Genomic DNA, 19,984 nt, shown 5'->3' with positions numbered 1-19,984 from the left:
GAATAGGAGTTCCCTGTATGCCTGAGACAATAACGTTGCAAACAATGTTTGTTTTTTTTTTGCACAGTCCAATCATTTCGCTTCATAAGACCTCAATATATCGTCAGGAGCCTCATTTTGTGTTGTCCGTTATGCTTTTTTTGTAAAAATGTCATCATCTACATCTCGGACGCCTAAAGCCAACCTCCTTAACATTTTGTGTCGCCTCCTTCTCAATTGATTTTTGCTACTAAAATTAGAACAACGCAACAATATTAAAGATACAGTGCGACTATAATTAACGTGCTAACATGAGAGACATGGAGAGTTCCTGCAGGGTTAATCAAACATTCATGAATCAAACAATATCGTCTTCTTAATAAAACATTGCCATGTATCTACCAGTTCCCGTGTGTGCATATTTTATTTAGTTTTATTTAAAATGCATCTGTCTTTGAATCATTCATTCGAGGGATCAATTCAAATCCGATTCGGTCTTGAGCGAGTCATTGAGTAATTCTATTCATAGATTTTGTTTAGTTGTCTAATGTTATTTTCTTATGAACTGTGAGAAAGCGAGACTCCTATAGCTCTATCTCGCACGCAAACAGCTTTGCAAATATATTGCAAAAAGAGTCAATTGTTACTGGAATCGAAACTGGGATCAGAATCGGAATCGATCGAATTTGGTTCAGTCCATCACCTGATCACCTAACTATAATCTAAACCAGCAGCGTCACATATTGTAAAGAGGTCTTTCCCGAGAGAGCAGGTGGAAAATAAGCGATCCAGCGGTGGAGAGAGTCCCTGATGTTCCTTAGGTACAGTGTTGGGTCGTGCCAGACCGGAGCAGGATGTTGTTCAGCTCGTTCAGACGCTGGAAAAATGACTGCTGAACATTCTGTCATAATGAACTCATGTGAAACAACGGCGTGCCTTCCAAGCATTCGTTCTGACCCTATCTCGGTGCCAATACTTCCACCCCCTTTGTCCGTATTACATAATGTATGGTAAGGGGGAGAGGCTCTTTACTGGAAAGCCAAAGATTGCCAGCGACGGCGATGCAGATGTGCCAGCGACTGTTTTAAAGATCAAGCTGTGAAATGACTGAATTGCTTTATTGCCGTTTTGTAAATCAACGGCGGGAAACCAAGACGGAGACTAAACCCTCACGCCGAGCCTCGTCCTGCGTATCAGGAGCCTCGTCAGGATCTGTAGCAGTTAGCGATCGGTCCGTAGGCTCATTAAAGCCTCCGATCTTTTCGTCCATGCACATCCGAGGCCGGTTTACAAACGTCCAGCACAGACATTTTGGTAAAAACCCCACCGACTCGGGAAAACGCATTTTAAAGGGATAGTTTTGGGTGAGCTGCCACTTTAAATTATTGTGTTAGATGTTTCAAGGCTTACACCAAGTTTAAAAAGACACATATAACACAGCATTAAGCACATTTCACAAATAAATCAAGACTAAAGCTGACATGAACTAGTGTTTGTGAACATTAAAGCACTAAAAGACCATTTGAATATCTAGTGCACACAGTTTGCTTTAGTTTAAAACACGTACTGAAGCACCCGTGACGCTTCAAACGAAATCTACAAGGATTTTATATCAGACGTAGTTCAAATGACTTTTAATATGTATTGTTGTTAAACTGCTTAAAATGCATGATTTTAATTATTGAAACGGACTGGATATGCATGCTTTTTGATAGTAATAATATTTAATAATTAAATCACGAAACGTCTGCGATTTACCATCCATCTATTTAGACGTTCAACAAAAAGAACATATTTCCAGATGATTCTGTGTTTTAATGTGTTCTCGTTTTCATTTTTTCCACACTGTGTTTTAATAATCAAAAAGCACACAATAGACATAAATAAGTCATTTAACGTATTGTTTGGTAATTTAACAATTTATTAGTATTTTTACGATAAGAGACTTTTCTTTATGTCTCTTAGACTTTGTTTTATTATATTTTTGTTGTCTTATTTAATCTCATTATCATACGAGGGCGATGAATACATGATCAAACCATTTTCTATATATATATATATATATATATATATAGATATATAGATAGATATAGATATAGATACAGATATAGATATATAGATATATAATAGTTTAAGATTCTTGATTTCATTTAATAAGAGATGCTTTCTTATTATTACAACTTAATTCATCTATTAAAGCGTAATGCTGAAAAATGAAGAGCAAGTACAGCTTCACTCCACACTCCCCTGTTTCTCAGAGGCATCACAGCGCTGGCCTCGGCTCAGGATCTCAGCGTGGTGATGAAGTCAAGAGGCTTTTTATGCTCCTTTTCTGGACGGGGCGTCTCGAGGACAGATGTGGAGTTACTCCGATGGAGAGCTGAAGTCACCCCTTCGCAATCGGCCGATAAAAGCTGAACGCAGGCCTCTGTCTCTTGTTCGCAGTCGCACGGATGCATTGTGGGTCTGGAAGCAAATGCGTGCAACGGTCGCTCGGGACTATTAAAACCGGCCCAGGAACGCATCGCCAATTCCTGTCTCACTATCTCTGAATTGAGGTTCAGACGCGGACTGATGGTGTGACGTCCGGACACGGGTTTAATGCTGTTCCTCCTGATGTTTGAGCCTCAAAGAGAGCAAAGATACAGATCTTTTTTCCCCAAATAACAATTAATATTCCCCCCAAATCATTTATTTCATTTCATTTTATTGAAATTAAGAGCAAATAATTGGTTCAAGTTTTAGTAAAAGAACGTGTAATTCATTTAATTGAATCTATTTAGACGTTATTATTTCAAAAGTTTTTATTTTCAGATTGTGTTTTAATAATCAAAAAGCGCACGGTAGGAATACGAATACGTAAATTTAACCTAGCATTCAGCAATTTAACGATTTATTAGTATTTTATTACGATAAGAGACTTTTTATGTCTCTTAGACTTTTTTGTTGTCTTATTTAATCTCGTTATCGTACGAGGGCGTAAAACATTAACATCATCTTGATGAATGCACGATCAAATCATTTTCTGACAATGCGGTGCACTTTTGTGTATTGTTTCTCACCCATGCGTGGGAACGGCCCTGTTCCATTAACATGCATTCGGTCACATCCTTGCTACAAAACATGCGAAACTCGCGACAATAACACGAATCGGCATTGTTTGCGACGTATGGGCTCAAAACACACACACACGGCGCAATCGTGACTCATTTTAACCAACGACTCAATCTCCACGCATAATGAAAAACACACATGCAAAGGTTTTGACCTTTCTTTTCAAACAGCGTCAGCACTAGGTTTTGTTAACCGTGTCAGTGCTGCAGCCTGTGACCGCCTTCCCAGCCTAGCTAGACAACACATGAAGGAAACATGCAGTATTTCCGCTATGGCCTGTTCCAACACTTAGAGTCCGTGCATCCACCTGCCTACTGCCATGACATATTCCCATTATGCATGAAGACAAGTGTGCTTGTTTACCAAATGGGACACACTTACAAGCTAAAATAAAAAACTAAAAATTTCCAATACCGACTTTAAAAATGAATAACCTCTAAATGTCCATGAAGCGGTCGCAATGTAGTAATTATGGCGCTTTTATTAAGTTATAAATGCATTATACACATAAAACAGAAGCCATTCTAACTGTATAAACTCAGAAATGCAACTAAATTCTGACTTTTTTTTTTTTTTTGCTTTTTTTTTAATGCATTTTCTCGGAATTGAGAGACAAAAATGCCATAAAATAAAATAATTTGTCATGCAGTTCCTACTTTATCGAGCCGCTGGACATTCTAAAGAAAAAAAAAGGATGGCTAGAAAAGTTGAAAATAATTTTATAACGGGATGCACAGTTTAGTATGTAGTGTGCGTTCAGCGCGCTAAGCTTTGGCATGTTTCAGACCGGGGGACGGACTTGCACGCTTACTTTTTTCTGCGTGCACGCGCTCTCAAGTGGTCAAGTGCGTGTATTGGAGCAGGCCCCGTGTCATATGCTCCAGTAATTAAGGGCATCGTAAGTACGTGCAGCGTTTTCGACCATCAAAGGTGTTTGAATCTGGGAGATCAAATCGCGCTTAATGCGCCCCAAAAACGGCCTGCGACGTTATTAGGGTTAAAGTCGCGATGCACGGCAGCTGTGTCTACGAAACAAAGACTCGTTCGGACGAGGAACGTAAATCACAACAAACGCTGCCTCTCGAACTCATCTGTACTTAGTATGCGACCGGTATGCGCGACTCAAAAAAACATCAGCAACAGCTACACCGACCACGTACTCCGAAAGTGTGTTTGTAACGCGAGTTAGAAAGCACACAAAAGACACCAACGAGCGTTTCTTTTTCTCTCAGAGAGAAAAAAGGCTAGTGTACTCACAGGATTGTAGTCTGAGGAAGGACAGCGGGCACTGATTCCAGGTTTAAATGCATACATCTGACAGTGGTACGGAAACATAAACAGCGGCTAGGACACGAGAGGACCCGGTAAGGGCCGCTGCTGAGGAGAAACACGCCGAGTACACTTAAAAAACAGGGTAGGTTTCGGACAGTCCGCAACGCCATGACCAGCCAGTGCGCCCTAAGAGCGGTGTGCAGGAATCCAGCGGTCCAGTGGGAAGTAGGGCAGTGTTACAGCCCGTGTACTAGACGGCATAAAAGACCAATCAGAGTCTCCTCAATCATGTTCACGATAAAAGCCCATCCTACTCAACGTTCGCGTACTACACACTTCGGAGTACGTGCGTTACCGGCATCAGCGTAGTACGCAGGGCGAGTACGCGAACTGGTATTCTAAATAGAGCGCTAAACTTTCAAGTACACACTAGTGTTCCAAAGCTCTTTCTAAAGTTCAAACTAACAGTTTTAACACACGTTCTTGTGTGTGGTATTTAGCCTAAGAGTTGCCATATAAACTATAAAGAGGAAAAGGAGACAAAATTCATAAACCGAATCACCGAACATTTATTTGCCGTTTAGGCTACGTTCTGGCAAGTAGGCTACATTTTTCATCTCCGATTTTTAATATTAATTTATTTAAATCTCCAATCTGTTATTGACCAGTTTACACGGTATTTGCTTCGCTAACTAGCAGACACCAACCAGTTGTATGATTTAAACGATACTATTATATGACGTTAGCAAAATGCTACATGAATAATGTTGAATATATGAATAATTCAGAATTTTTTATTTTTTTTTCATGACATCAGATTTTAAGATTTATGTACCCCGCCTAGAGGGCATGTCGTCACGTTTCACTTCAATTCCAGAAATGTAGCCATACATGAGACATTGCCCATTCAAAGGGTTTGTAGGGCTCTGGATAATTTCTATTATAACTCTGATTGGAAAAAGTCACATACACCTAGGATGCTTCAAAGGTGAGTAAAAGACAGGGTCATTTTCATTTTTAGGAGAGCTATCCCTTTAACTTTATCGTCAGCGTCAAACTTTGAGCATAAACCCTTCATCTAATCACTTTAAGTGACTTCTAATCATTTCTAATCACTTGTGCTAACACAGCGAAAATTTGCCAAAAGTTAAAGAACTCCTTATTTATTTTCTTGCGTCACTCCAGGATTGACTATTTCTTTGTTTTTTTCATGTCAATACTTTGCTTTAAATAAAGGCTGAAATTTGAATCCATACGCAAGAGGGCTGCAATCAATCCATCCATCCATCCATCATCTATCCATCCATCCATCCATCCATCCATCCATCCATCCATCATCTATCCATCCATCCATCCATCATCCATCCATCCATCCATCCATCCATCCATCCATCCATCCATCATCTATCCATCCATCCATCCATCCATCCATCCATCCATCCATCCATCCATCCATCCATCCATCCATCCATCCATCCATCCATCCATCCATCCATCCATCCATCCATCCATCCATCCATCCATCCATCCATCCATCCATCCATCCATCCATCCATCCATCCATCCATCCATCATCCATCCATCCATCCATCCATCCATCCATCCATCCATCCATCAATCCATCAATCAATCAATCAATCAATCAATCACAATCTTCTAAACTCCGAAACTCATTTTGAATAAAAATAGCTTATAATAATTCTAAACCTCAGATAAAGAGAAACCTGTATTAGCTATCTTGCTTTGCTCATACATAATTTCTGTTCATAAATCTATTTGGGCTCTAGATAGCAGCATCAAACTGATCTTTATTCTTATATAATTGCACTGATTGTTTGAAAAAACTGATGTTTCAAAAAACTTTCATAAAGACATTGTAAAACTAATCCATGCCATTGAGTGATATAGTCAGAATGTTCTGAATTGATTTAATTGCTTTATATGATGGTTGGTTTTAATTTAGTAATTAAATTTAATAATAATAAAATGCCCAGAATTGAACGCTTCTTTTTGTAGAGGTGGATCAGAAAGAGTTAATACTATCCCAGACAACAACAACAGTTTACAGTTGATTTAAGACAATGGACTGAAAACAGATGTCAAAGAAACTAAAGATATGCTGAGAAAAGTTAAGTAAACTTTATGAAGACAACTAACAGGCATTAGGAAAGAAATGCAGCAGGAACTGCAATACAAATATTAAAAATCCCATGCATTCAAATTTTAGGTGTAAGACTTATTAGTAGCACACTAAATATGATGATAGTGTAGTCATTGTATTTTAATGCTTTTGTTAGCCTATCCAGTTGAACCCGACAGATGCTGCACTGCTACGTTGTTCATTTAAAATATCGAGGAAGAAGTACATCAGTGAGCAGAAGGTATTGTTGAGGGTGAAACTGACACCAAGACGTTCACACAGAACACACATTTCTCACATTTTCTAGAGGGATATCTATCACTGTTGCACTCTAAGCTGCATGTTCAGAAAGTCAAGTTAAATTAATATGAATTATTATAAATTCAACTTAAAAACGTTTCTCAAGATTTTATGGTGTTTTTTTCTCCATCTCGCTGCATCTCTTTTTTAAATGAAGAAAGTAGTCTACTCTTTGTGATTGTAGTTTTTGGTCTTTTTATACATACATAATGCTGCCTTAAGCAACTGTATATATATATATATTTACATTTAGTCATTTAGCAGACACTTTGTCGTGGAAGCCAGTGTGAGGGGAGGAGAAGTCTTGTTGGTTTTGTTAGCCTCGGGCCCTCTCGAGTACAGAGGTCGGTGCGGCCACAACAGTTGCTCGGCCCTAGTGGTATGCAACCCACTCTTCAGCTGTAAAACTATAATGTATAACTGTAATTTAAGCCTTTGATCAAGTCCTAAGTAGAGCTAAACCTGCCTGAACAACGTACTGTAAAATTTGGCTTAACATTAGCATCACGGAGCAGACGTGGAATCTAACATTAGTATGTTTTCTTTCAAATAAGCTTTTTTTTGGCAAAACAAACAAAGACAATCGTGTGTCCACTGTTAATTCAACACGCTTCGCATTTTCAAGCATACATCACACATATACAGTCACGGCCAGCTCATTCCCAACTGTAACATAAAGAGGATCTACGTTGAATTAACGTTGGACAGAGGAAGTAACGTTGAACAAACACCTTTTAAGCTTTAATTAGCAGAGATAATACACATTGATGTTACACTGCCACCCACAGGCATGAAAGGGAAAAGGACAGGGTCGTCATACCTCCCTCCCCAAAAAGGTTCTCCAAAGAATCAAAGGAAAGAGAGAGAGAGATATATATATGCTGTCTGTCTCAGCACCTCTCGGCCCAAGAAACGCAAAGAGAAGACAAGAAGCACATGTACACAGACATCTTGAAATTAAATCCTGGATAAAGTGGCAGTGATTGCATTATCTTTTCTTTGCGCATGTTTAATTTCCAGATGGAAAAGCTGGAAGATAAAACTCTGACCATGCACTGAATCGAATGTGTAATCACTCCAATGTATGGGAGGGACGTCAATGCACAGGGTGACCAGGAAAGTGTGGCCCTAAGTTTACATACGCAACCTAGAGATGTTGCCCTGTAGGGAATTCAAGCTGCATCACAAAACTCTTTGGGAACGAGATGCCCGTACCGCCAGACTTACAAATCCCTGCCTAGTGTGGAAAAGCAAAGAAAAAGAGGAGCCAGGAGTGGCTAAAGTAGATGGTGGCCCACATTGTGTAGGCCAAACTTGATTGAGCAGCACCCTGATCCACCACGTAGCATCAGCTCTCTGGCCTGAGGCCTCAGCTTCTAGAAGAAATGTTGGACAGTTTCCATGCCTGATAACACTTGCTGAAAACACTCAAGCTCTTAGGCCTTGGCATGATGGCTCTCTGGATCTACTACACTCCTAAGACTGAGCATCCTGTGAGGAGGTTCACTTTCTGCCCCAGCGAAGCTTTGGTGAGCACAGGTTTCACTAACTCTCAGTGACAAGAGGAGACCTGACAATGCTCGCACACTCTGGCAAGCAGAGGCCTCAAAAATCAAGAGGAGATCTGACGATAATTGTCGAAACCTCAGAGCTCTTGGACCAGAGGCCTCAGCATGATGACTCTCTAGATCGAGAGGAGGGTTATTACACTTTGTACACTGGGCATCATTCAAAGAGGTTCATTTTCAACTCACATAAATGCCTCAGTAGAGCTCTGGTGATTGAAGGCTTCAAAAACGTTCTGCATTGAGAGGAGGCTTGAACACACTCGCTGAAGAGCACAGGTCTCAGCATCATGACTTTCTGGATCGAGACGAGGCCTACTACACTCACAGACCCATGGACCCCTGTCTTTCATCAGCCTGGTTACAAACTTTTAGCTTTTTTTCTTTTAATGGGTAAGCTACTGGCACATAATGGTAAATAGATAATGATGACTATCTCAAGACCGTTGCAGAGGATCGACGCAGTCAATAATAAAACTGCCACTTTTTGATTGGGCTTCCTGGTAATCTGACATGTATGACAGAACCATATATATTTCCTTCCTACAAAGAATACCATCTTCAAGAAAATATGATGAAAGCTCTTATCAGCTCCCCTCGAGAGATCTGTAGAGAAGTCACCATCGCCATTAAAATCAGTACTACTTGCTTCAGGAGTGGACAACGCAGATGTATCAGCAGTTTCAGTTTGGATGATTGTAGATTCTTCCCGATGAGAAAAAGTAAAGAACAGACTACTAAGTTCAGGGCATTGAGAGACATGCTATTCTAGATCCCCTGCATTAAAAGAAGAAAGGAAGGTTGTCTTTAAGTGGAACCTCTCTATCTTGGTTTTCAGGAGGTTGGTTAGCTGTAGATCAAGCTGGACAAAAAAAAAAAGGAATTCTGTATTACATTTTTCAATGTATGGGTAGAGATACTACTATGGGTGGAGCTGCCATATTACTCTTTCCCCAGACATTCCCCTTGGCTAAATCATTTCCTACGATTAACATAATTATGGCAACTGAAAGTGTACAGCGGATGCTAACCACAACATCACCAGACACTGTGGTAGAGAAAAGATGGATTTGTATTAATTGCACTTAATAAAAGGGGCAAGCATAGAAATCTTTAAGCACTGAAGACATTTTCGCACCACCTTCCACTTCCACAACACAAATAAACAACCTGCTCACGCACATGAACGATTTACTAGAACTACAACTCCCATAAGCCACTGCTTCAAAAGAACTACGTCTGTAAGTTACATAGCCTACTCATTCACAAAAAAACTTTAAAAAAACTTTAACTTCAAAACAAATTGAGGGTAACGGTTTACAATAAGGTTCTTTAGTTAACATTAGTTAAAAACATTTGTTAACATGAACCAAGAATGAACAATATTTCTGCAGCATTAATTTCAACATTTACTAATGCATTATTAAAGCCACATGTTGTGTTTGTTAACGTTAGTTTACGCACCGTGAACTAACATGAATAAATATTTTCAGTAACTCGCATTAACAAGTTTAATAAATGGTGTAATAAATGCATTGTTCTTGGTTTGTTCATGTTAGTTAATGCATGTACTGATATTAACAAATGACACCTTATTGTAAAGTGTTACATAATGATTAATGATAATAATACAATTTTGGATGCCTAATGTAAACAAGATGCAAATACGATAGGCATTCAGCACCTCATTGGCTCAAAAAATCATAAACAAATAAAAAAATATGTCTGTCAGCTTAGTGGAAATGAATAACATAAGAAAAGAACTTCTTTATCGACTTATTTTGCAGTCAAAGACGTCTAGTCAAGTCTGTGGCAACACCATTTTCTTTATTCAGAGTACGATGTGTCAACATCCAGCATGACAAATATTGTACAAATTTCACGATTTAAAAATGAAAAATCACTGTAACTTGTGATCTCACACATTTATAGTAAAATTAAAACAAATTCATGCTGTATCGTACAAAAATAAATCAAACTCCAGTTCCACAGAGAGCACAATAGTTTATACAAAATCCTGTCTTCATCGATGATTAAACAAATCAACCTTGAAATGAAGAATTTCAGATAAATGAACTCATGAATTCACAATAATTCATATGAAAAATCAGCATTCGAACATGTGACTTCTTTCCGTCTTACGTTGAGTAATTAGTCACATAATATGTTTAAAAAAAGTATTATGCACCGACAGTAAATGAGCAGCATGTTTGTGCTTAAATTCCCATTTCCATTGTACCGATGACGATAATTGATTCAAAAACTTATGCTAGCTATTTCTCTATCGAAAGCATTACTATATTGGCAAAAAGCTGCAGATGTGATGCTGTGCATGAATGACGGAGCCCTGAAAAGGACCGATCAGTACAATGGACGAGATCCAGTGAAGTACAAGCACCTTTGCATTAGCTCTCAGTAAGGTATTAACAAGGTTGCTACGGCTAATAGTACAATGGAAATTAGGGGTTCGCGTAATGCCGCGACGACCCCGAACTCTACCGCTGACTTGAACAACCGATCCCATTTTTTTTTTTCTTAAAACGCTTTATTTCGATCGACTACTCTTTAATGATTTTGTACAGTGATTAGACATAAAGTGCTGCTGGGGATTATTTAGTATGATATAGAACATACTCGACGAACTAGCGTTGTTATTTAAAAATGCACAATATTTCCCGTAAAGATATTGTCCTCGTTAATATTTCAAATCCCTGTAATCTCTGATCTCCTCGAACCACTGAACGCTTGTCATCATGCCTTCCTCGTGCCAAAGAGACACCCGGAGATTGCACATCGACCGAAGGTGGGCTAAGTGCAAATAGTCTTCTGGCACAAAAGTGGGGGGCAAAAACCCTGTAGGTCCCGTTTTCATTGTCTATATTCTTCACAGACACCTTCTACGCTGTACAAACATCCAGGCATGGAAACAACCGTGTCCCTTGCGCGGCGCTGTATACAGGAACAAAATGAAACTCATAGAGTACGTCTCTCGACCTAATTTTCAGCCTTTCCGTCCCTTTAAAACATTTGTATTAAAAGATTTATATAAAAATCAATAATTTACATATAGTAAAAAGATTTTGTAGCTTCCACTGTTTACAAACATGAAATTGCATATACCCACCACATAGATTGCATCTCTTTTTTTTTACACACATGGATAAGTCATATATTGCTGAGACAGTTCCGTTCTGGCTACTGTTATTTCAAGGAGAGACCGAATCACGGCGTGACGTTTAGAGCCGCTAGTGCCGTTACGTTGATGCAGATTAACTGAGGGAGCCGCAAATAATCAAAGCGTTTCCTTTTGCATTCTGATGCAGTAACAGGGTCTCCGCGACGAGCTTTTGTTTGATCTTTTTTCCCCGCATCATTGATACTGATGAACATTTGCTGAAAATGTACCCACCATGGGGCCTTCCTGAACGCTACGAAAACGTGTCATTTGCCGTCAGAATTATTTCTCAAACAGCCGATAAAAACCTCACAATAATCCGCATCACTACATCTTGCGGTGCAAGAAGATCCATGTCTTAAGGAACATCCGTTAAGTCATTTTTGTCGCTTCTGGCCTTGTCCGCAATGTTGCTCCTCCGGGGAAAACGTTCCTCTCTTTTTGTTGTCCACGTATTTGTTACCGTATTAGAATTATGGCTCGCGTGGCTTGTAATATCTGCATATTTCTGTCATGATTCAGCAAACACGCAAGCTTCACGAGATGCTAACTGATTGTGCTGTGGATTATAGCCATGTTTCTATCGGCCTTTCGGCGTCTCCCATTCACTGCAGAGCATCTATCAACGAGCCAGAGATGTAACTCTACATTTAGAAATAAACCCAGCTCCATCTTGGATGTCTGAGGATGGGTACATCTTCAGCAGATGTTTCCTTCAATGACAAAAATAAACTACGGCCATTCCATTAATGGCAGGAAACATCGTCGTGATGTTTAGTGGCTGACTTTTTCCAGGTTGCAAGCATCAACCGATGTTCAGCACTGGGCGTGTTACTGTTCGAAAATATACACTAAAAAGGTGCATCGATGAGCGGCGAGAAGGATGAGTCACATTACATTAGCCAATATGAAAACATACGAAATGTGTACACCTTCAAAAAACCATTTTCAGAGCAAGGCCAGAAAAATAAACCCGAAAGAAAAACCATGTTTAGTCAGCATAACACTTTTTAAAAGAAGGTGAATTTAACACCGTTTGATAAACATCCCATATGAGGATTAGGATTTTTTTCTGGAAGCGTCGTCTTTCCTCAGCGTTCCTTCGTCTTAGGAGCGCTCTGAGATGCTAGACTTGAATGCCTTGCACAGCTTGTTTTATATTTTCCAGCAGGGCCTTGTTCTCTGGACTCTGATAGTGATCTTGATTCGTGTACATGTCCGTTAGCGTGGTCACGTATGCGTCAAAGTTCTGTTCGCTCATCGCCTCCTGTCAAACGCAGAAAGATCCTGTCAGATAAAATACAGTTTGTGGAAGATGATTGCAGCACAAGAGTAATACACCTTTGAGATCCGTCATCAAGTCATATTCTAATTGCGTCGTAAGTTCTTCAGTTTATTGTTTTTCCTGTATACAAATTCTTACATAATGCGACATTGTAGTAAGAATTCAGATGGATTGAAATTTAAAATAAACAGTAAACGTAATTTACTTTAAGTATGAAAGGCCAACGACATAAGCGTTTTGATGAAACAAGTTCAATATTAATATTAAACCAATTTTAAAAAATACAGCACACGTTAAGTGTCAGGGAAGACATGATAATAGCAATGCAATGTGTTGCAGCCACAATAAAACGTTTATGGAAAGAAACACAGTGTCATTTATTCTTTATTCAGCTCAGATAGTCTCACGGAAAGGGTAGGGGTTAAACAGCTGTCTTACTCTCTGATGTAAACAGCTGTTATGTCGAACCGGAGCCTCTTTGTGAAGCGATTTCTAGAGGAAAAAAACAAAAAAAGTGTATTAGCTCACAGCAAATAACAAGCTCAGTACACACACGAGCCGTCCACTTCTGTCTAAACGCCTTGGACACATCTGGAAAAGCCTTTTGTTGTGTTTTAGATGTTGCTAAGGTGTTGACAATGAATAATGCGACGCTATGTGGTGGCATCTGCTAGTTAAAGCAGCTAGTAGCTAGTTTTGCACCGACATTGTAAAATGGTGAATTCACCTTTGAATAATACACGAAAGGTTAACTATTCAAGTTATAAGTATATACATTTCCAACCTATTTATATAAATATTATTTACAATTAAATGAAAATGCATATGCCACGATTTGAGTCTATGTTCTTGTAGACTTTTATTTTGAAGTGACTCTTGTTTCTGTGTTCCCTTGTTACTTTGCCCACTTAGTTAGTCTCCTTGGTAATTGGTTAGCTCCTTTAACTTGTCATCCTGTCTATTCAAAGTCCACTCAGTTGCTAACCAAATTGCTAGCGCTCTCCTAGCCGGTCTGTGTTTATTTTCTGTTTAGTGTTCAGCTTTGTTCTGTGTATTTCACTCTCCTAGCGTTAGCCGGTTTCTTGGTTTGTCTTGTATCCGTTCCTGGTTTTCTTAGTTCAGTTATTTTCTTGTCCTGCCTGTTTTTTCACGTTGTTAAACCATTTGCCCGCATGGCATGGCTCGTGTTTGAGGATTTCTTGTTTGCCGATATCTGTTAACTGATGTTTGATCCTGCCTGTGTTCGACAACGTTTCTCAATTAAATCCTGCACATGGATCAAGTATGACAAGTTTGTATTTTACGTCATAATCATATCTATGGTCTTGTGCAGTTTAGTACATTTAAATCGCGTAACTAACTTAATCGGTTAATTGTTAATCGATATTATTAAACTATGGTTAAAATTATAATCAGATACATGCGCTTTAGTATTAGTCAAAGTAAGTGTACTTCTTGAAATCATTACGAAAGAAAAATAATAATAAAAATATTACTTTGAAAATATACTTAAAATTGAATAAAATAAATAACTCTCTTGAAAAACGTACTTATATAATATAATAAATTTTGGGAGGTGTTTTTGGACTTAAAAATGGAAATATTTAAGATAGATTACGAGGTGTGGGATATTTTTATTTATTACATTTTATTTGACCTGTCTGGGTGTCACGTTCTCTGGACTCTTTGTTTATGTTTTTGTCTCATGCCATGTGCTCCCTGTGCCCCGCCTTCCCTCTGTGTTAATTATATTATTGTCATCAGCTGTGTCTCGTCAATTACCCCGTGTATTTAAGTCCTGTCTTTTCAGTTCTGTTTGTCCGAGCGTCAAGGTCCCTACCCAATGTCTACACCCGTGTTTAGCCTGCCTGCCTGCCTGTTCTACCTACCTGCCTTTATATCTTTATTTTGTCATTTTTGAGATTAAATCCATTTAAGTTTATTTTGAGCCTCGTCTCCTCAGTCTCGCGAAAGCGCAACCGTGACAGAACGCTCGGACCTACAAGAAGTAAATAGCGGCGTATTTTCCCCCTAATTTTTTGTTTTTTGTCATGTTTGCCCAGTTTAAAGACCCAAACTTCCTCATCCGCCTGCTGGAGCAGAGGATTGCTCTCTCGAGGACTACACCGAACTGTTCTCGAACTGGCCAACGACTCCCGCTACCCGGACTGCTCTCTGCTCGAACTCTATTTCCGCGGACTTAACACCTCCAGCCAAGCGCAGCTGTCCGGGAGCGGTCCTCGAGAGAGCCTCGCCGCATACGTCGAGTGGGTGCTGGTGTCCTGCAAATCAACCATGATGGTTGCGCCTGAGGACAACGACACCAGCCCCACTCCAGATCCAGAGCCCAGCCCATCCCTTCACCGCATGGTCGAGCCCCAGCCTGAGCCCACTGCTGACACGGGGCGGAGTCGAGCGTGACCACGGACCCATCGTCACAGAGAGCGACAGAGCCGTGGGCGTAACAGGACCCGAGCCGTATATCGTCAGACCAGGTGCGCGAGCCAGCAACGGAGCTCCCAGCGGTGGAGACAGCCGACTGCGAGGAGAGCGCGGTGGGAGCTCCGCCTACTACACATCGGCTGAGGATGAGCTGATCATCCACCTGGGGCTGCTGGATCTGCAAAGGGAGCTGGATGATGTAGACTTGGACTTGGACTTAGACTGGGCACCTCCCTGTATCCTGAGTTCCTGTTCCCGTTCAGCTACCCAGTAAGCCCGCTGGTTCCGCCCAGCCGTCCGTTAGCCCGCTGGTTCCGCCCAGCCGTCCCGTTAGCCCGCTGGTTCCGCCCAGCCGTCCCGTTAGCTCGCTGGTTCCGCCCAGCCGTCCCGTTAGCTCGCTGGTTCCGCCCAGCCTTCCCGTAAGCCCGCTGGTTCCGCCCAGCCGTCCCGCTAGCTCGCTGGTTCCGCCCAGCCGTCCCGTTCCTGTGCCCGCGCACGCGTGCGCTCTGTCCCATTCCTGTGCCCGCGCCACGTCGCTCTGTCCCGTTCCTGTGCCCGCGCGCCGTGCGTTCGTTCTGTCCCGTTCCTGTGCCCGCGCCGCGTGCGCTCCGTCCCGTTCCAGTGCCCGCGCCGCGTGCGCTCCGTCCCCGTTCCAGTGCCCGCGCCCGCGCGCTCCGTCCCGTTCCAGTGCCCGCGCCCGTGCGCCTCCGTCCCGTTCCAGTGCCCGCGCCACGCGCGCTCCGTCCTGCTTCTTTACGCGCGCTCCGTCCCGTTCAGTGCCCGCGCCACGCTCCGTCCCGTTCCAGTGCCCGCGCCCGCGCGCTCCGTCCCCGTTCCAGTGCCCGCGCCACGTCGCTCTCCCTCCAGTGCCGCTCAAGTTTTCCCACCCTCCCACCCATGCCACACCACGTCGATGGATCCCAGCAGCCCCTGCGCTCATCCTCAGCAAACCATCTGGAGCTCGCCACGGGTCTGCCGGTCTCCATCGCCATCGAGGTTGAAGGATCCCTCGCCTCACCGTCCTGCCTCCGAGACCCAGACTCCTCCTCGGCTCGTAGACCCGTCGGCTCCCCCTGGGCTCCTAGCTCCCTCCTCTACACCGTGGTCCGTCAGTCCACCAGCTCCACCAGGCTCCATCGTCCCTCCGGCTCCGCCTTGGTCTGTCGTCGACCATCCGTCGCCTCGGGATTCCTCTCCTCCGGCTTCGCCTCGTCACTCCATCCCACCGGCTCTGTCAGGCTCCTCCTTCCTCCAGCTTCACCTCAGTCCTCAGTCGCTCTGGCTCCGCCGCGTCCTTCCCGTCCCCGTCTCCGTGTCAGTCGCCGAAGCCTGCGGCGCGCGCCTTGACCTCCAGCGCCTCGACGTCACCCTGGCTCTTCGGCTCTCCGTCTCCACCTCAGTCTCCTCCACCATCTGCTCCGCCGCCGTCGGTCGGCCCCATGGAGTCGATGGCTGCTCCTCCTCCATGGCTCCTCCCTCCGTCGGCTCCACCTTGGACCACCATAGCTGGGCTCTGGATCTCCTCCTGCTCCGGACTCCTCCTGTCTCCTTCCTGGCTCCTCCCTCCGTCGGCTCCACCTTGGACCACCATAGCTGGGCTCTGGATCTCCTCCTGCTCCGGACTCCTCCTGTCTCCTTCCTGGCTCCTTCCCCCATCTACACCTCCTTGGACCCTTCTGCCTTCTGCCTGCCCCATCCGGGCGATCCGTCCTCCACCAGAACCTCCTCCCAAGACCCGGTATCCCCAAATCCTAGTCATTTTGGTTTTTGTTTGTTACCCTTTAGGTGCGAGGACGCACCTTCCGGGAGGGGGGGGTAATGTCACGTTCTCTGGACTCTTTGTTTATGTTTTTGTCTCATGCCATGTGCTCCCTGTGCCCCGCCTTCCCTCTGTGTTAATTATATTATTGTCATCAGCTGTGTCTCGTCAATTACCCCGTGTATTTAAGTCCTGTCTTTTCAGTTCTGTTTGTCCGAGCGTCAAGGTCCCTACCCAATGTCTACACCCGTGTTTAGCCTGCCTGCCTGCCTGTTCTACCTACCTGCCTTTATATCTTTATTTTGTCATTTTTGAGATTAAATCCATTTAAGTTTATTTTGAGCCTCGTCTCCTCAGTCTCGCGAAAGCGAAACCGTGACACTGGGGTAGGCTGGGGGTGGGATGTTTTATTTAAATCTATTTTTTTTTTACATAAATAAATAAAGATATGTCATACAAAAACGGATATGCTATACAACTTCTTTCTTACAATTCTGACAGTTTTTTTTTTCAGAACTGCATGATATATAAACTTGCGATTGCAATTTGTGAAGAACTGCAAGATATTAAGTTGCGACGGCAAGAAAAAAAAGGCAGAATTGCTCGCAATTGTGACTTAAAATCAGTTTATAACTCATAGTTGTGTGATATAGAGCCGCAAATCAGATTTAAATATTTTTTCAAAATTGTGAGATATGAGCACAATTGCGAGTTATAATGCGTCTTTGGTTACACTTTATTGTGTCATTTAAGAACTGAGTAATATTATTTAACTACATGTACGTGCTATATGGTTAGGGTTATGTTTAGGGTAAGGCATAGGGCTACTTGCATGCAATTATGTGAAATTAATTGCTATTAAAATAGTAAACTAATGTAACGTGAGAAAACCCTTTAAGTCAGGGGTCATCGAACCTGATGCTGGAGGGCCGGTGTGCTGCAGAGTTTAGCTCCAGCTTGCCTCGACACACCTGTCTTGAAGAATACCTAGTAAGACCTTGATGAGCTGCTTCAGGTGTGTTTGGTTAGGATTAGACTCCGGCCCTCCGGGAACAAACTCGGTGACCGCTGCACTTAAGCGACCTTTTATTTAATTAATACACTACCTGCAAGTTTAAACGTATTTATGGACTTTTAAGATCTAAAGTACACTACAAGTACACATTCACAATAATTAAGTACGCCTCTTTTTTCCACAAGAGATTTAGGTGGGAATTAAGGCTCAGTACTAAACGTTCCCAATCGAGCGGAAATCGGAAAAAGAGAAGAGTTACACCGTTCCACAAAAATAAGCTTCACTTAAATCTTTTAAGAAACAACCAATCAGCATCGTCAAAGAAACCGAACACAAAATGAGTGAGATATGTGAGCTTGAAACCTTCTAAACAATAATCAACACTGTGTGTGAATAATGAAATGGACGCAAAGCGATATGAGCCACGGCAACCCAAATATTGACAAAAACTCGGTAGAACTGTGTGTATATTAGTTCAGTGGTTTGACAAAATATGAATATCGGCGAGCAAGCTATGGAGAGTCAAATAAGATTATGGCTTTACCAAGTTGAGATGAGATGAATGAAAGTTTTGATCAGAATGCATACGCCTGTAATCTGAGGAACCGACTGGAAGAATGGTTAAGGTAAAACCAGCCTGACCGGGAGATCGGTTTAGTCCAGCAAAGCGTGTTAGCCCGGTTTATGCAGTTCGTTTAAGCAGGACTATGGACTAAGTGCAATATGGACTTTATGGACTAAATGTACCAAGAACAGCGTCCTCGAACCCAATAAAGGTGTTGCGATTTTTTTTCTAAATGCACAGAATCAAGCAATAAGCTCTTTGTCCACGACTTGTCCTCTATGGGTTGGGGATGGTGGCCCTTACCATATGAGGTAGCTGGATATTAGCTAAACTGTTTATCAGTGAATGGCTGAGGCTGGCCAGCTCATGCAGGAGAGATTCATTTTGCTGTTCAATCACCTTGTTTTCTTCCTCTAAGGACTTCAGATTAGACTCCATTGTGGTAATCTGTGGGACATGAATCGGCAGATGTGTTAAATCTAGGAACGTCTTCAGAGCACAGCACCATAAACGATCATCTCGTTTGCTTTAAGCAAGACTGCAGTACGTATGTTTGCGGGAACGTTGAAATGCTTGAAATTATTAAATGATCAATGGGAAGAAATGTCTCACTTTCACACGAATGCAGACCTAATGCAGTTTTTTTTATGACTCTAGTATTTAGATATGCACCAGTGCTAGTAATGTATTAAAAGAAGACTCTTATGTTCACTAATGCTGCATTTATTTGATGAAAAAATGAATTTTGTTTTACTCTACTGTAGTCTTCAGTGTCACATGATCCTTCAGAAATCATACTAATACGCCGATTTGCCGCTCAAGAAACGTTATCAGTTGTTCTTCATCATTTTTATCCTATGCTGGCATTTTGAACAGGAAGCGCGTTTTACGGCAGCGTTACCGTACCACTGAATGCTGATTGGTCGTGGATACAGTCGCGGACATCTCTGTCCGCATGATTTCTGAAGGATTTCTCACGCATTCACTAACTTCACCTGAGCGCCGGGTCGTGATTTCAGACCAGACATATCCCATACTGCACGTCAAACAGCAAGAGACGCAGGTGTTTCAATCAGAACATCCAACGTATAATTGGATGAGAATGTAAATATGGTCATTTGAGCATGATTCAAGCAAAAAAATCATGGCCCATGATGGTCGAAGCTCACTAAGGCTGCATTCGTAGGATCAAATTAAAGACAGTAATTGCAATAAAACTTACACTGTATTGTTTTCACTTTTTAAATACATCTACACGCGCAGACTTGGTGAGCACGAGAGACTTTTCCAAACAAACAGGCAAACAATTATTGTAAAATCTCAGTTTATAAGAACGCCTTACCTGCGTTCTGAGTTTGATCATATCTGCTTCC

General features: G+C 42.1%; 2 protein-coding genes and 1 long non-coding RNA gene across 3 annotated transcripts in view; 1 reads left to right on the top strand and 2 right to left on the bottom strand.

Annotated features, from left to right (window-relative positions):
• Nucleotides 1–4,651, bottom strand: part of LOC122361531 (peroxidasin) — a 41,553-nt gene extending 36,902 nt beyond the window's left edge. The window contains exon 1 of the mRNA XM_043262325.1: nt 4,351–4,651. Coding sequence (XP_043118260.1) covers nt 4,351–4,535 — 185 coding nt within the window. The 5' untranslated portion in view covers nt 4,536–4,651. The remainder of the gene's footprint in view (nt 1–4,350) is intronic.
• A 127-nt stretch (nt 4,652–4,778) lies between these two features.
• On the top strand, nt 4,779–5,693 carry LOC122362381. The gene is made up of 3 exons (XR_006253099.1): nt 4,779–4,964; nt 5,183–5,353; nt 5,602–5,693. It is a non-coding gene; the product is annotated as an uncharacterized LOC122362381 (long non-coding RNA).
• A 4,485-nt stretch (nt 5,694–10,178) lies between these two features.
• myt1lb (myelin transcription factor 1-like, b) overlaps nt 10,179–19,984 on the bottom strand; it is a 94,474-nt gene continuing 84,668 nt past the window's right edge. The window contains 4 exon segments of the mRNA XM_043263264.1: nt 10,179–12,812; nt 13,269–13,322; nt 19,011–19,058; nt 19,954–19,984. The exon segment at nt 19,954–19,984 is cut by the window's right edge and continues 73 nt beyond it. Coding sequence (XP_043119199.1) covers nt 12,672–12,812; nt 13,269–13,322; nt 19,011–19,058; nt 19,954–19,984 — 274 coding nt within the window. The 3' untranslated portion in view covers nt 10,179–12,671.

Source organism: Puntigrus tetrazona, chromosome 17, assembly GCF_018831695.1.
Source record: "Puntigrus tetrazona isolate hp1 chromosome 17, ASM1883169v1, whole genome shotgun sequence".
Classification (NCBI taxonomy): Eukaryota; Metazoa; Chordata; class Actinopteri; order Cypriniformes; family Cyprinidae; genus Puntigrus; species Puntigrus tetrazona.
This window is presented reverse-complemented; position numbering and strand designations above follow the sequence as displayed.